This window comes from Pinus tabuliformis, chromosome X, assembly GCF_031772625.1.
Source record: "Pinus tabuliformis cultivar Carrire ecotype Pingquan chromosome X, CPIR1, whole genome shotgun sequence".
In the NCBI taxonomy this organism is placed as follows: Eukaryota; Viridiplantae; Streptophyta; class Pinopsida; order Pinales; family Pinaceae; genus Pinus; species Pinus tabuliformis.
Window position 1 is genome coordinate 497,804,799 of NC_142308.1, and position 18,074 is coordinate 497,822,872.

An 18,074-nucleotide genomic window follows, 5' to 3' on the forward strand; every position below is an offset into this window, starting at 1 on the left:
AATGTGAGTGTATTACAAACTCACATGGTTGGAGTTAATCAACATTATTTTGGTGGTATTCCTAACCCTGTTGGTCCATAAAGATTGGGTAACATCCAGTATCAATAGCCTTATACGACACAAATTCCACTCCAATAGGCTTATGTCCCATATGGTTCGCAAGCCTTGGTCAACCCGTCTTACACTCCACAAGCAGGAGCTTATGTCCAGCCTAGCCATTATGTTATTCCTAGTGGATATGGTCAGATTCAATTCAGAAATTACCAATACCCTTAGGGTATATCCTAAGTAACTATCCAACAACCCTTGCAACAATAAGGGAAATAGATGTAGCAGCAAGGGCAACCGTTGCAGCAGCAAGGGAAACCTTTGCAACAAAAGTGGCAACCTTTGCAGCAATCTCAGCAGCCTTTGCAATAGCAAGTTCAGTTTGTTCAGCAGCCTACTCAACCTTCGTACTCACAAGGCCAACCTTTGCAGCAACAAGTTCAACCTTTACAGCAGCAAAGTCAGTCTTTGCAGTAGCAAGGTCAACCTCTGCAGCAGCAAGCTTCATATGCGTATCAACAAGGTCATCCCTTGCAAACACAAGGTCAACCCCTGCAGCAACAGGGCCAATCTCTTCAGGTCCAGGGTCAATAGGTCCAACAACCTTACAATTTGCATGCCATGTACAATTCTTATCAACAGTCTATAGTAGGTCAATATCAAACCTACCCCAGAAAAAATCCACCTTATGGTCAAGGTACCCCTTAGTGGGGGCAAAATCAAAGCTCGTATGGTCAAAATCCTCCAATGTGTGGGCAACATCCTTACCAGAAAGGCTGGAACCTGCAATTTGGGCCTCCTCAAAGGCCCTACATGTCATTCAATCCACAATTTCCTTTCTTGGCTACATTGGAACTACCTGATGTTTCAGGGCTTACGAATGATCCTATTCTTCATTCGCCTTACTAGCCTCCAGTTCCAACTAAAATTCCAAGTGATTGCCCTAAGTTCGAAGGAAAGTCTAAAGAGGACCCACAAGCCCATGTGATGACATATCACCTATGGTGCTCTTCAAATTCATATGTTGACGATTCTATCCGTCTTTGCCTCTTTCAGAGAACCTTAACAGGTGTTGTTGCAAAATGGTATATCGAGTTGCCTCAAGCTACCTATGTTGACTTTAACTCTTTAGTTATGGCCTTCCTCACCCACTTCCAATTGTCGGTTTAATATGAAACTGGCACTCATTTGCTCACATCCCTTAAGAAAGATACCACGACCCACATTTTTGATCATATCCATGAATGGAGACGTCGGCATCGCCTCATCAAATTCGAGATTGTTAATGAGTTGTTGACTGAATGGTTCACAAAATCATTCATTAACAAGATTGCTAAGGATATAGCTATGGGTGGATGTGTTACTGAAGAAAAATATATTACTCGTGCTCAGTATCTAGACTTAGTCTATTCATAATCTGGCACGCTATACGAGATCTTGCCTGATTCTCCAAGACCATCTTTGGATCCGAAAACCTCAAAGTCTTCTGATGTACCACTTGTTGATAGCGTAATTGGTTCAGTGTCTTAGACTTCCACTAAGACTTCTTCGAAGTAGAAATCTGTTTCAGGTATTGGTTCCAATAATCCTTTGAAAAATTCATCAAATCCTTGTAAAACCTCTAAGGTACATGTTGTTTAGTCTACCGCAGTAGATAAGGCCTCAAAAGGTAAGAAAAAGGGTAAAGGTAAAGCCAAAACCGATACCCCGAAACAGGATCCACCCAAATCATCTGCTAATGATGCTTCCAAGCGCAAGCCAAAATATCCTTGCCTCATCTGTGAGGAAGATCATTACACCAAGGATTGTCCCCGACGTTCTAAATTTAATTGCTTATTGAAAGGGACTCCAGTTGTTTTGAAAGAACCATTTCCATCTTAGCAGATGCAGTTGGTAGACCAACCGCAATCCTCTGCCTCCTCTGGTTCCCAAGTTTTCATGATGCAAGGTTCATTACCTATTTCGATTGCTACTCGAACAAAGGACTATCAAACCCCGCAAAAGAAGACGGTGGAAAAACAAGTCAATGATATACCCTCTACTTCTACTCCATCTAGTTCTGGTCCGCTCCATATTGAGCGTCCTAACAGTGAGTCCGTAATTCGACCACCTCCCAAGGGTGTACTTCGGAAATCATCTTATAATCCAAATGCTAGAGCTGCACAACATTATAATATTGTTGAGGATTTAGCTTAAGCATCTTCGGCGATGTCTTCTTTGGAAGAACATGTCCAACATAGCAGAAATCATTGTTGTCTGTGGTAGGCATTGTTGATCCTGCCGATTTGAGTTTAATTACCTTTGATCTTGAAAACCACATTCCTCGTCTTCCTCATCAGATTGATTTTCTTATTCAAGTTATCATTAAAGGAAAGACGATCCATAAGACTGTTATTGATGAAGGTGTTTCCACCTACATCATGTCTGTTTCATGTTGGAAGGCCATCGAATCTCCTCCCCTCAATTAGTCCCTAAACACTTTTGAGGCCTTTGATGGTAAAGGCTCCCATCCATATGGTATTCTCACAAACTTGTCGATCACATTGGAAGGAAAGATTGTTGATCTAGAAGTGGAAGTTGTAGATGTGAATAGCAATTACAACCTTCTTCACGAGCAAAGTGGGACCCACGCTATGTTTTGTGTGGTTTCTTCTTTGTTATGGGTGCTTTGTTTTTCTCATGAAGGAAAAATTGTCACCGTAGACCCACTGTCTTTTTTCTCTTCTGGTACATCGAACGACAATGTCCCATATGTGGGAAATAACGAGATTCCTTATGAGAGTGTGGGGGGAAGCGCTTTTCGAAGACACTGCTTTAATGGGTACTTTTACCCTCCCACCTCCGAATGTCACTTCGATCAATATGATCTCGGTTTCTATGGATCCTTGGATTATTCGTACTCCACATCAAATTGATTCATTTTGTGATTCTATGTAGTTAAGTCCATTAGAGCAAGATTATCAAGAAATTGTCTTGGCTTCAATGGTCGCTTCAAAAAGTCATGTTGTTTTCAGTATGAACCTCGATACTTATGTGCCATCTCCTTGGCTTGGTTCTTGGGATTCTCTAGATCCTTTGAACGAGAAATTCCCCACCAACGAGAGTATCATTGAGGTTATGTCTTTGGAAACTCCTTGGAACGGTCTCCATCATTGTTCTTCATTTCTTCCTAGCCTCGGTGAAATGCCTTCGTGTCTTGAAGCATTTGTTTCTCATTTCCCAATGCATCCACTTCAAACACCTGTTTTGGTGCACGAAGTCCTATCTGAGGGTAATATGGGAAACATTATTGCAACCATGCCTCTTAACATTTCCATTAAACCTGGAATTGTCGAGAACCTTCATATTGGGGTGTCCTGTTATCCCGATGAGATCGGGATTTACACTCATCTTTTCAAATAATTTTGAGATGTCTTCATGTGGTCATATGAGGAAGTGCCTGGTATTGGTCCAGCAATAGTGGTGCATGAAATACCAACTTATCCTGGTGCAAAGCCTATTCACCAACGGCTTCACCCCATGTATCCTCGAAAGGCTGCTACTATTAAAGCAGAAGTGGAAAATCTTTTAAAAGTTGGTTTTATCTATCCCATCCCATTAACAGATTGGGTGTCTAACATTGTCCCTGTTGCCAAAAAGCAGGGAATGATTCGCGTCTGTGTTTATTACTGCGACATTAATCACGCTTGTCCAAAAGACAATTATCCCACTCCTTTTATCAATCAGATCATTGACGAGTGTGCTGGGAGTGATATTTTCTCGTTTATGGATGGTTTTTCTGGCTACAACCAGATCAACATTTCACCTTCTAATCAACATAAGACGACTTTTATCTGTCCATGGGGCACTTTTGCCTATAAGAAGCTTCCTTTCGGTTTAAAAAATGTTGGCGCTACCTTCCAGAGAGCAATGTCTTATGCGTTTCACAATATTCGACACATTTTTCAGCCTTACCTTGATGACTTACCAGCCCATTCTGCTAAGCATCATGACCATCCAGACCACTTAAGATCCATCTTTCTACGATGTCGACATTATAACATCCATCTCAATCCGCACAAGTGCATTTTTTTGCATTGAATCTGGTCGATTCTTGGGTTTTGTGGTGTCCCACGAAGGTATCTGAATCGATCCTTTAAAAGTTGAGGCTATTGTCAACTTACCCCCCTACCTCATTGTTGCAATTGCAAAGCCTGCAAGGAAAGGCTAACTTTCTTCGTCGATTCATTCCTAACTACGTTGAACTCACCAAGGGTTTTACTCACTTGCTTAAGAAGGGGATCCCTTTCATTTGGGATGAAGTTGCCGAGAAATCCTTCGATGCTTTGAAATACATGCTTATTAGTGCTCCTTTACTACATCCCCCTGATTATCGAGGCGATTATTTCCTATAATTGGTTGCAACTGATACTACCATTGCTATGGTGTTAGTTCAGGATGACGACGATGGCAACGAACATGTGGTTTATTATTTAAGCCGAAATCTTCTTGACACTAAATCTCGATATTCCCATGTTGAAAATATTTCCTTGGTAGCAGTCCATGTTGCCCAAATATTTCATCATTATATCCTTTTACGGAAAACCATAGTGATTTTTGATTGCAACCCCATGACCTATATATTGACTTGTCAATTACTGGGGGGAAAATACTCCAAATGGATTGTTATCCTTCAAGAGTTTGATTTGGAGTTTACTACTGTCAAATCAAATAAATCACTTGTTTTGGCTGAGTTTATATGTTCCCTTCCATCTGCGAGCACTTCTACTGATTTTACTGAGCAGATTCCTAATGAAACTCTGTTTCTCATCAACACTCTTGACCCATGGTATGGAGATATTATAGTTTACCTTCAAACCCAAACCTTGTGATCTGATTTGTCTCGATCTGACCGACACCGCATCCAGCAACAATCCTAACCCTATCGGATTCTTGGTGATTCCTTGTACCGAGTCAATGTGGACTTTGTTCTTCGCAGATGTCTAACCCTTGAAGAGGTTGAATGAGTCTTGAATGACTACCACTTTGGTGCCTATGATGGTCATATGTCCGGATATGCCACTGCTCAGAAAATCCTCTGCGCTGGTTATTTCTGGCCTTCCATCTTTAAATATTGTATTCTGGCTGTTCAGAAATTCCATGAATGCCAGATTGTTAATCGCAAGCAGCACGCCCCACCAACACCCTTACACCCAGTAGTTACCATTGGCCCATTCACTAAATGGGGCATAGACTTCATGACATGTAACCCTCGCTCGGCCGGGGGGCATGGCTATATTATCGTCGTCATCAACTACTTCACTAAATGGGCTGAGGTGATGCCCACATATAATGCTGATGGTATCATTGCTGCTCAGTACCATGTCATAGCGCATTTTGGTGTTCCTCAAGCCATTGTAACTGACCATGGATCACATTTTTGTCAGTACATGATGGCAGAGCTAACTACTCAGTTGGGCCTTCATCATGATAGCTCAACTCCTTACTATCCACAGGCCAATGGCCAAGTTGAAGCAATTAATAAAGTTTTGATTACTATGCTTCAATGCACCATTGGGAAGCACAAAAAGGACTGGAATTTGATGCTATTCTCAGCTCTTTGGGCTTACAGAACTTCCACTAAGATGGCCACTGGATTCACTTCGTTCTAGTTGGTTTATGGTTTAGAGGAAACTCTTCCGATCGAATGTGAAATCCCTTCACTCAAATTAGTTGTTCGAACTTCTTCCTAATACCTCGCCTGAAGAGGAGAGGTTACTCTACCTTGAGAGGCTTGACGAGACCTGTTGCATTGTTGCATTGGTAATCAAAGCCCAAAAGAAATGTGTCAAAACTCATTTTGATCAAACCGTTTCTCCTCGCACTTTTTCTGAAGGCGACCTGGTCCTCCTTTATGATCAGGCTAATGATAATTTAGGTGCTGGAAAGTTCGAACCTATGTGGCATGGGCCATATATTGTCAAACGTGTCTTGTAGAAAGGAGCCTATGAGCTAGTTGATTACGAAGGAAATGCATTGTCCCACCCCTGAAATGGGTTGTTTTCGAAAAAGTGTTATGCGTGAAATTCATGTAATGACTTTTGTACGTTAGTGTGTGAATTCATTAGTGTGCGCTTTTTTATTTTTGGTGTGTTTGTTTGCTTTGCAGACATATGTTTTTCTGCTTACCTTGTGTTCCACTCAGTTTGCAGATGTCGTTAAGTCATTATGTCGATTTTGCTGATGGTGCTTGTCGTAGCATGCAGAATTTGTCTTCCACTACTTGGGCACTCTTTGCCCCTGATGGAAAGTTGATTGACTTACAAGGTATATGCCTCGGTTGAACAACTAACAATATTGCTGAATATAGTGCAGTCATTGAACTATTGTTAGAAGCAGTTGCTCTTGGCATTAGGGATTTATTTGTCAAGTTAGATTCACAGCTTGTTGTATTACGGTCTAACAATCATTATTCAGTGAGAAATCCACAAATATTGCGTATGTATCTACATGTTCTATTACTTGGAAGAAATTTTGATTCTTTTACATATAATCAACACATTCCACGCAATTTGAATACATTAACAGATGCATTAGTGAATTATGGTCTTGATATACATTTGCATCATTTATAAAACTGATCATATTCTAGACACATAAGTAGAAAATAAAACATGCATATATATATATATATATCGAGTTTGTCAAAGTTTTTACATCAAAATCTCAAAAAATAAAGTGTTCTGGGACACTTGGCTTTCAAAGCCTACAAAATGTGTAAAATAGCTAGAAAGGCTATCTGCATGCACGGTGCTTGTGGTCACACGAGACTGCTCTGATCACTAGGCCTAACAGCCGATGCAGTCTTGCGGATACTCCCAATGTGTATATCTACCCCGTAGTTGCACCTCGTCTATAGTAGCATACTTTGGAACTCCCCGAGTAATCACATCTAGATTGCGCTCGATCTCGGTTAAGGGGTTCGCCCCTTCCTCATAGTCAGTGCCCACTATCTGATGAGAAACCGTCTTGATATTGGCGACATGCCAGGCGGTATTTCCGGTCCCACATATGCACATTTATCATAAGTCGAGTCTCAGTTTACACTTTTACAAAAAAAACCATAAGGCTTGAAAAAATCCAAAAAAAAGTCTTTACCTGCATCAATCCACTATTGTCTGGGTGGCAGAGGTAGATCTGGATCCCATCTAAAAACCATGCAGCATATGCATAGTCATCCACCATGAGTAATTAGTGCTACAACCAAGTAAAAAATTGTGGAGGGTAATGCATATGTTGACCCGTCCCTCCTAGGGGCATGAGTTGACTCCACCTCACTAGCCTCGGGTCTTGGGGGGCAGGATCTGGTACCTCTTCCCACTGATACCAAGATAAGTGCACCTGCTCTAAGAGGAAAGTCACCATTATCAAGCCGAACCCAAATTGTTTCAGGTTTCCCTGCTTCCCTTTGGTCAGTTGTCTTTTCATATTCGCCAGAAGGCCTCCACACCAGTTGAATATGGTGGGGGTCAGACACTCAATTGCATACTGGAATTGGGATTTTGAACTCTCATGCAGGGCTTGTGTCCCAGATATGCGAGCTATGGTGTATAGGATGGTTCATAAAGGAAGGTTGTTGGTGACCATGGCAATCTTCACCTTCCCACCCCTCGTCATCTCTGCACCTGGGCAATGCCTCCTAATCAGAGCACTAGTACTCTCACCACCTGGGCAAGATCTGAAGAGTTGGACTCTTCCTCCTCTTTGGGACAATCCCGTGATGAAATAGATGTCTGATTCTTCTATTTCTAGTTCCTGCCCTTTGATTATGAAGATATATTTATCAACATACCACAAGCTGATCAAATAGAGCAACAACTCCATTTAAGATCTCAATCTTGTCGTCTTAAATAAATTTAGTAACCCACAATTTCTCAAAGCATTGACGCATTTTGGATCCTGGGCTGCCTGGTGGTCTTCAGCCTCATGGCCTCTTTCTTTCCATTCCAGAACCAAGATCTCCTGCAAAACATCATTTAACACCAATTAAAACCTTTTTCATGGATTGAAATTGAGAATGTTTTCTTGAAAGAGGATATTTTCTTCAAAAAATTCTACCTCAGCGCCATCACGCCTGTTTTTATTAACAGAGCGATGTCATCGCGTGGGCCTTTTGGCTCAAGAGTGATCATCATAGGTCTGATGACCAAACTCGCGATGATCGCCAGTGATTTAAAATTTGAAAAGCCTCTCTTTTAGCACACAAAATTCCATTAAAGATACATGAAAATGTAATGAAATGCAAGAGCAAGGACAAACCTCTTACCTTCCATAGACGGTTCGCGAAATGGCGCCCTGAATCTCCCGCAATGGTCACTGGAAAATCGAGAGAATTAGGAACAATGTAAACTTTGAAACGGGAACTGATACTATTACCCGTTTTGTAGAGATAGCAAAAAAGTGACCCGATTTTGAAAAGGGGTGATGCAAAACACACATGTTTTTTTAGAGCATAGTTTTTGGCACTATAAATTTTTTTATGTACATTGCGTTTTAGAATGGTAGTGATTTTGATGTTGATTTAAAAAAGTGGTAATTCTACACCATGCCCTTTTTTTAAAAGGTTTTTTTTTTTTTTTTTTAATGTATGAAATGTAAATAATTATTTTGTAAATTTAATAATTTTTGAAGTGGTCTTCTTCTTCATATTTTCTTGTTTTTATTTTAATTTTTTTTTTGTAGTGAGGTTTTTATTGTTTTGCATATTTAAAGAAGAAGGTCGATATTTTGAATTTTCGATATTCTACATATTTATACATCGTTAATTAATTTTTCAATCCACATGAAATAATTGTCTCTAAAAAACAATATTTTTTAACAATTGACATAAAAATAACCATTTTTAACATAACTAGCATTTGCACCTTATGTTGCAAAGGAAACGCCGTAAGGCATAGAGTGGGGAAGAATAGGTAATCAAATCTGTCAAAATTAAGATTAAATTGATCTATTAATTTTTCATTTACATACACTGAAATCGTATGCAGCGTGGGATAAGAATCTCAAGTTATCATTGAGATAAATAAATCTCTATAGTAAATACTCGTATATATATATATATATATATATATATATATATATATATATATATATATATATATATATATATATATATATATATATATGAATGAAGATCTCTGCTATGATTTATATTACTTTCTATAGTCCATGCTCTATTTTAAATATTTTACTCTTTTGTCATAACTGGAAGAATCTCAAGTTATCATTGAGATAAATAAATCTCTATAGTACATACTCATTATATATATATGAATGAAGATCTCTGCTATGATTTATATTACTGTGGCAATGCCATTTTTCTCTCGCAAAGTTGCATCCATTGGTTTTTTTAAGACATTAAAAGAATCTAGCTGCTATGGTTTGTTATGATCGATGGGTTATCTTTCAGATTATATTGTAGATGATGTTAGATACATTAAATCATTTTGAAATAAACACGGACATGCTGTTGGCATTGATTAGCGGCATATGCTACAATAACTTATCTTCATTGAAAAAGAGGTTGATGTATTCATTGAGAATCTCTCACACTAAAACTTCTTGAAACATGGCTTGAAACACCATGTGTTAATGATGTTTTCATAGAAGTTGCAACAATGAATGTTGAAGGCAACATGGATGTTGTAGAAAATAAAAATGTTAATGAAATTTCCATGCAATAGTGTCCTTGAGAGACAAAATATTTTTATGATTTATTTTGGAACAAATTGATGAAGAGCAAGCTATGGAAGGTGACATGTGGTAGTCGTTTACATACAAGCCAATTTTTGAAGAAATAGAGGACATGCATGGACAACTTGGAACAATCGAACAGTTGCACCAGCCAATAAAGACACTGAAATCTGAAGCTTACAACAAAAAGACAAAGCTAAAGCAATGAAGAAAAGAAAAGGAAATCCAACTGATGTAAAAAAAAATTAAATTGTAAGCATAGCTTAGACTCGGACAAGAAAATATCTTAGTTTAAATTTTTGTTTGTTGTAATTAAAGGGGAGTGTTGCATAAAATAATTTCAACCACCCATTTAAATAGGAGACAAATATTTGTTGGAAATCTTCAAAAATTTTATATCGGAACGATCTCAAAACATACAGGTAATGACTCATTTTCTTCGGTCAAGGATAGTGTGCATTTGCATGGAGTGCACAAAACAATTACAAGTGATAAGTATATTTATTTTCAAAGTGATTGGTACATTTTTTCCCATTTGCAAATCGATGGTACAAAAAACATGGTAAATAAAGTTCTGAAAACATGTTGCAGATAAATTCTGGAGAGCATATAAACAAAATGAAATTTACCTGGTGTCAACAAAGTACAAGAAAACCACCCCTCCTTATCGTCCAGAGTTGTGAACTTAGTGGAATTACCAATATGAATAGGTCAGCAAAGGTGTCAAAGCCTCTAAAGCTCAGGAAGGTTAGCGCGAGTACTGTGTATGCGAACACAGTTTAAGCTCAAGAGGGATAGCTCTTAAAGAGCTTTACCACTATATGTATAAACTTTTATGGAAACGAGCAGGGGCTTAGCATAAGGTGTTAAGAGGTTTGGCCCTTGTCCCTATGCGCGGGCACTGTAACCAAGCGTCAAGGGCGAAAGAGCCCAATCTATCTTCTTATATGCATGTGTTGTGGGTCTAGAAGTCAGGGCTCAGAGGAGCACGGAGATGCATGTCTTATAAACCATATGGCCAGGAGCCATGTCCACAAGCACATGCAAGAGAGGTCCTAGTCGTCGAATGTCGCGAACTGTTAGCGCTGACCACGTGTCCCAGAGATTACGATGGGAGGCTTGGCAAATCCCACCAGGAATGAATTGTTGAGATGACATGGCGGGTGGGGTCGGTTGTTCAACGATTGGCACGGTGAGGCGGAGGACCCCCAAAACACTTATAACGTGAAATTTGAACTTACTATGCAGCAGAGGGCCAAGCAAGACCCCCAATTAGTGTGGCAAGTGACTTGGACTCAGAGCCACGTGACATCCTGGAAGGTAGACACGTGTTACTTGAATTCGGGGGTTTTGTGGTCCCAAGTGGACTGGATCTAAGTGACACATGGCATACCTAGTGTGGGGCCATGTGGAGGGTGACATCACCCCGGGACCATGTACCCTGCGATTTATGTTGGAGTGAGGTGCAACCCCGCTGAGATTTAGTCCCCAGGGTGATGTGGCACGGCGAAGCCCACCTACACAGGCATAAGGGACCACAACCACATGATTGGTTAGAGCGGAGTTGAGGTGGTGAGTAGCCAGGTGGACTTCCATGAAACCTTGGCGGATTGTAAGCCTCGCAGAAGAGAATGGGTCGGGACGACATGGTGTGGTGGAGCCTGAACGTGCTGCAGTAGCAAATGATGATGGGACGCATGGAGGAGGTCTGCCAAGGATCTGTGTAACCCCGGAAGATCTTTCCCAGCAGTTTCAGTGGGGAATCACAATAGAATCTATTGGGATTTTAATCTCGGTGTTATGTGGTCGTAGAGAGGGGTTAATTTATGACCCGGTATGAACGGGCCGACGGCTAAGGTAACGCTGCCATGTGGCGATGAGGTGGCTAACTCGGATAGCTTGAGGACACCACATGGCAAATCAAGACGACATGGCACTATCTGATAGGCTAATCTTCGAATGGCCATATATTTTGATCCGAGAATCGTATTGAGACAAATCTTATATTTTCATAAAGGTCTTGACAAGACGAACACAACAACATCATCTGTTTTAAGTCTTAAGAAAGTCGAAAAAGGTCGAAAAATTTAGACCCCATTTCCATAACAAGACTTTGGAGGTTGGGTCAGCTTAATAACTGCCTCCTTCTACCCTTAGTTGGGGCTAGGGATAGTAGGGGATGTGTTACAGAAAGGCACATGCCAAAGGGTGAGCACAATGTAGAATTGGTGTTGGTTGAACAATAAGGTAACATGCTATTCTAACACACTAAGACTTGGTAAAGGTCTAGAGCTCATCAAAAGCACCCAAATGCACAAATCAATTATTCCCTTTTTCAAAAGAAAATTATAAATTTTTTCATCTCTATATTGATCAAGTTTCACGTCATCCCCTAGAAATCTTCAACCACTAAAAGTTATCACTCCATACCTAAGTTACATGACACAATGAGACGAGACATGAAGGACACTAAAATACAAGTGTCTAACACATGACATGGTGACCCCAATAACAAGACACGAAGAACAGGGTTTATATATATACCTTAAAAGAAAATAACACATTACACAAATAGAAATTATAGACATAAAGATTCAAATTTTGTTAGAATTTAGAAACTAGAACATTTACATGATACAAATTCGATCATGCAACTAAATACTACTTAGTACTTACTTGTCCTAAGTCAATGACGTTCAAGTGACAAACACAAGAAATTAGAACCATAAACTATAGTTTCTCATTAAGTCATTAAAATCGAAATGTATTACATAAATAATGAGTCACTATTACTACAAGTGGGAATGCCAATGAAAAATACAAAATAGGGTAGATACTAGAACCGTAAATGGAAGAATCTCATAGCTTGTGATTGTCAATAGTCCTTCTTCATGTTAGAATCATCAAAATCAGCATCACTTCCATGACTCTCCTCTCCATCCTCTCCCTTCTCTTCCTCATCTATATCCAATCCAATCAATGCATATGTTGGTGTGGAGAATCAACCCTCAACTGGATCACCATCAGCAAAACTGAATGGCTCTAGCACTGGTTCATTAAGATCCAAGTTTTCTAATGCCAACTCAACACTGCTATCCAAACCCCATATCATTAGGAAACACATCCCCCATATTTTTCTTCCCTTCAACCACTCTTCCCTCTATTTAGAAATAAGACAGAGGTTGATGTGCACATACACCATACACCATTGTCTTGTATTTGGAATCCTTTCAAAGCTACATTATAACCCTCAAATGCACTCCAAAATGTCTATGAAATTCAACCTACTAAATGAAATGAGGAAAAAAGACAGACAAGTCACCTTTTTCAAACCCACGAACCACTTTTGACAAACATGCGTCCTAAACTTGGGACACATTTAGAGCACATGTCGAACATGAGTTTGGCACATGACCTGAACTTGTCCTCACGAATCCATGTGTAACATGTGGAAATTGTGACACATGACCCCCTAGGTGTGTGTCATCTAACTTAGAAGACTTGTAAGATACCAAACATGAACCGGACATGTGCCAAACTTGTGCTTACAAATCCATGTCCAACATGTGGGATTCATAACACATGAACCCCTACGCATGTGTCCTATGAATTAGAAGACTTGTAGGATACCAAACACACATCATTTTGCACACGAGAGAAATTTTCATAATGAATCCTCACACGAATGCTCCAACTTTTAAGATGAAAGATAACTTTATAGTAGACAAAACATGACAAAAGGTTCATTTTCATGTCATGTGTCCAAGGTAAATGCATATTTTTATATGTAACCTCTTGCAAGACTAAAAAGAGATAGACATTGATTTTAACTTGTATCTGAACCAAAATTTAAAGCAGCAATGACTTTGGTTTTATTGAAAGGCATCCAATTTGACCCTGCTATAGGTATGTATCTATTGTGGTATGTTTATACAAAATAAAGACAACTGGAAAATTTTGATTCTTTATGATTGGTTTCAAACTCAACCACAAATATCATTCAGCATTTTACTAGACACATGTTTGTTCTCTATAATAAAACTCAAATCTATTGTGTATCTATAATGATCATGCATTGTAATTTGTTGTACTGTGGCCCGTAGATACTTTCAACACTCCAGGTAATACATCATTGTAGGTGGACTAATATTTTAATCTCTACTACACTATATATCACTATATATATGCGAACAATGAGAGAAATTCAAAATTGGATCTAATTTCTTTATTAGAGACTTACCATCAAGCATGTATTCTGAAGCTACATATCCCAATGTCCCTACTAGATCAATATTTGTGTTACCAGCACATCCTGCACTTGTTACTGCAAGACCAAAATCTGAAAGCTGCATCCATAGCCAGTGGTTAGAGAGCGGTGACTACAATACCATCTACTTAGGAAATGTTTCACTTCGGACCAAGTGTTTTAAAGAACATAAACCAAGATGGACAAATAAATCTATTTAGAAATTTCTCAAAGTATAATTCATGATAAGCAATAATAAATTAATACAAACAGCTGCACATGTCACGAAATTGATAGAAAAGAAAAACTGAAGGCCTACATGAAAATATTTTGACAAAAAAATAACTGATGCTTAAAACAGTTCATAAAGTAAAAAAAATTCAGTAGGAAAGCAATGGAATTCCCATCTCACAGAATCTCCCATTGAATGCAATGCACATGCCATACATTTACTAAGGCTTTTGTCAATTACATTCTAGGAAACTTTCTTAATGCTTTACAAGAATCTTCCCAAATTAACTGATAAATATTACATAAGAAACATTCATTTCCAGGCAGATTTAATGGTATTACTATTTTTAACACTACAGTCAGTGTAAGTGGGAGATTGGAAAACCTTGCCCTCACCTTGGCGTTGAAGCTTGCATCAAGAAGAATATTTGATGATTTGAAATCTCGGTGAATCACTGCAGGGTTGCAGTGCTCATGCAAGTGTTCTAGACCCTGTAAAAGAAAGAAAACCATGGTAAGCTTGAGCTCCCAGGTTGATAGAGGACCAAGTGAAAAAGTGATTTCAATTGGTAAAATCTAGTAGTAGGGAATCAAATTATCTGTGTTAGAACTACCTTGCTGAATCAAGGGCTATCTTCATCCGCAAAAACCATGTAAGTGCAGATCCGTGAGATGGTCCTGACAAGCAATCCAGCACAGTTTCTTAACAAAGCATAGCTGTGAAAGGCTGCTTACTCATGGCCTACTAGTTTATCCATGACGAATGGTAGTATCAAGTTTGTTTGAACAAATAAAAGGCTTCAAAACATAGGCAATATTGAACTTGCCCAGTGGTTGGAGAAAGCTACCATGTAATTGGTCTTCCAAAGAGCCATTCTGCATCAGATCGTATACTAAAAACCGTGTATTTTCATGAGTACAGAACCCAAGCAAAGAAACAAGGTTTGGATGTCGGATTTTGCTCATTAGCTCCACTTCATTCTGCAACCAATGACAATACCAACAGATGAAATCAGCAAAGCTTCTTCTAAGTTCTAAAATTATAGGGAGAATAAAAAAGCACAATGCAATATGTTAAATGCAGTGCATCACCAAATCCACAAAAGAAAAGACACTCAAAAGGGCAACTTTAGGGCACCCCCCCAAAAAATGCCTTCACTAATATCTTCTTAAGTTTGAAGAAGCAGCCAGCTTCCAAAATAATACCTGTAACGTTTTTATTACCTACCTGAAATTCATGCTCAGCCTGTCTACTACCCTCATCTAGCTTCTTCACAACAGCAAAGGAATCATCATCAAACATTGCCTTGTATACACACCCAAATCCACCCTCTCCAAGTATGTTATTGCTGCTGAAGTTAATTGTAGCTGTTAGCAGCTTAGAATATTCAATTGCAGTTGCACATCCCTTTTTCTTAGAAACACGGGAGTTCAAACGACTCAGGAGAGGCATGAGTGGAATACCCCTATAGGCATCTGTGAAAATTCAAATTACAGGCAACTTAGTGAGCTAACCCTAGATCAAAATAGTCGTAATGTAACTAATCGAACTCTCATGTAAAAAAAGGTAATCTGCACCCATGGCTTTTTATAATTTGTTAGAATCCAAAATTTTGATTTTATCAGATGATTCAGATCATGAAATCAAGTCTGATGTTTATTATGTTAACCCCCACGAAAAATAATAGTTTGACAGAGGAGAAGAATTTCTATAGTCATGGAAACCATTCCACGGCACTGGCAGTAATGCATAATAGTTAATATGTATACATACATCCAAAAGATATCCACACAGATTCAACAGGGGAAGTCATCGAATCTCAGCCCCGAATCCAATCAAACAATATCTCCATAGGAAGCACCACTCTCTTGTGGCTGCCCTGTTGGTGTACACATCAAGAGAGGGTTTGGTTTCACACAGTGAAAGGGATAAAATATGACATAGTGGTGATACCAACCTGAGGCGTCTGGATCTAAATTTCGCTTGAATGCATGAGGTTGAGGTGAAGAAGGAGCAGAGTTGTAAGTCTTTCTATACAACCAAGTACAAACTGAAGAAATCATGATACATCCAACAAATATTGGCAGTATGATAATTGCCAATAGCAGTCCTTTGTTGATGTGATGAGATTCTTTGTCTATCTGCATTGGAGAACCTGTGTCTGAACACACAACCCATTTTGCAATCGTCAAAAGAACAAAGCGCAATGACTTCTCAGAACTTGTAGAAAGATGCAAACAAGCAATTCAAATTGAGAGATTTCAATTTCTGAAGAAATCCTACACAGGCTGTATTTTTTAGCATAAATATACTCTTCAAAAATTTAATGAAAAGGCTGGCGTTGAAGCTCTTACCGGTTGAATTTTCTGGTTTAGTTGATGCATTTCTTTTTGCCAGGGGATCATCAAGTAGGGAAGCCGATGACAGTGCGAAATGCAAAGAAACTGGCGCAGAGGTAGGCACCAGTAAAGAACGTCCCTTTGCAGTCTCGAGTTTGTTAAAAAGAGAGAGACTCAGAATCAAAATATGCAGTAAAACTGAATGCCCCATCTTGAAAATGAGTTCTACTTGAAAGTCAGTCAGGCTGTGGCAGAAAGCTCAGGAGATATTCAAAGAGGTAGATATCTACATTTTCTCAAGGAAGGTTCAAACCCCAAAATGCATAGCACTGCTCTCAAATTTGTAAAATTGGTAACAAGAATACACGGGGTAGATCAAATCCCATTTACATTGGATTTCTTTGAACACTTCAAGCGAGAATGTAAACAGATCTGAACAGAGAGTTGATCTTCACTGATCACAACAAGATTTGCAGCACCAAATGCCCAGCAGTCCTCCACAAGTGAAGTTCAGGCCTCCAAATGAGTGTGCGCTTCAAAAAATAATAAAACTAGTTACCATCTGAACTTGCCCACTGCAAAACACATGAAACATCCCCCCTCACGAAGTTGTAGTGAATCATGTCAGCACTAAGAGACACAAAAAACATGGAAAAGAAAAATAAAATAAACTGATAGACGAGTTAGTTGAAGAGCTGTACATGCAAACTGGTCCTTCAGCGCTTATCCATGAGCCCACACATATCACGCATTGCAAAACACTCACAGTGCGCAGGAACAACACACTACAACTCAACAAATGGTCCCATGGCCACGGACCTGCAATTGACCACCACTGTCAGCTGCGAAACGAATGGCTCGCTGGCGGTGCGTCCGTCCTGCTTCCTCATTAACCGTTCAGTTTTGGATCAGTGTTGGATCAACGATCACACTTCATTCAATTGTCTAACACCACAAATCCACGGTCAACAATAGGACACGACGGCGGCTGGAGCAATTCATTTCAAAGGGAAACGCCTTACAGCGTAAATATAACTAAAAAACTACACGTTTTGATAATTTTTTGTTAGAAATGACATTTCAAAATCACAATTTTTATAGGAAAATTTTAACTAAAAATGGTTAAATAATAGTTTTTTTTTATGAATTTCATGTCAAAAAAATAATGATTAACTTAAAAATTAATGCGAAAATCACATAATACAAATATTGAACACATAACAACCTTAATTGAGTGTATATTCTTCTCATAAAATGTCAGAGTCAAACATTACAAGTATAACTAATTAATAGTTACAAAAAACGAGCTTGATTTCCAAGCATAACTTAAATTTAATCAACAATGTCACGTAATCCAAACTCTTCATCCTCTAGAGTTTCATCATTGTCTTCTTCCACAATATTTTCTGCTTCATTTTGCTCATTTTCCCCTTCTAATGGATCTTTGATGTCTACGAATCTCCCAATGTATGCCTTT

At 39.0% G+C, this 18,074-nt stretch overlaps 1 protein-coding gene across 1 annotated transcript; it reads right to left on the reverse strand.

Annotated features, from left to right (window-relative positions):
- Positions 1 to 292: 292 nt before the first annotated feature.
- LOC149140858 (uncharacterized) lies at positions 293 to 17,078 on the reverse strand. Its single transcript, XM_089451086.1, has 6 exons — positions 16,988 to 17,078; positions 16,613 to 16,883; positions 16,216 to 16,419; positions 15,486 to 15,733; positions 464 to 652; positions 293 to 409 (listed from the first exon to the last, which is right to left on the reverse strand). The coding sequence occupies exons 2-6, from the start codon at positions 16,806 to 16,808 to the stop codon at positions 293 to 295; spliced, it is 954 nt and encodes a 317-aa protein (XP_089307212.1). The 5' UTR covers positions 16,809 to 16,883; positions 16,988 to 17,078.
- Between the last annotated feature and the right edge of the window lie 996 nt (positions 17,079 to 18,074).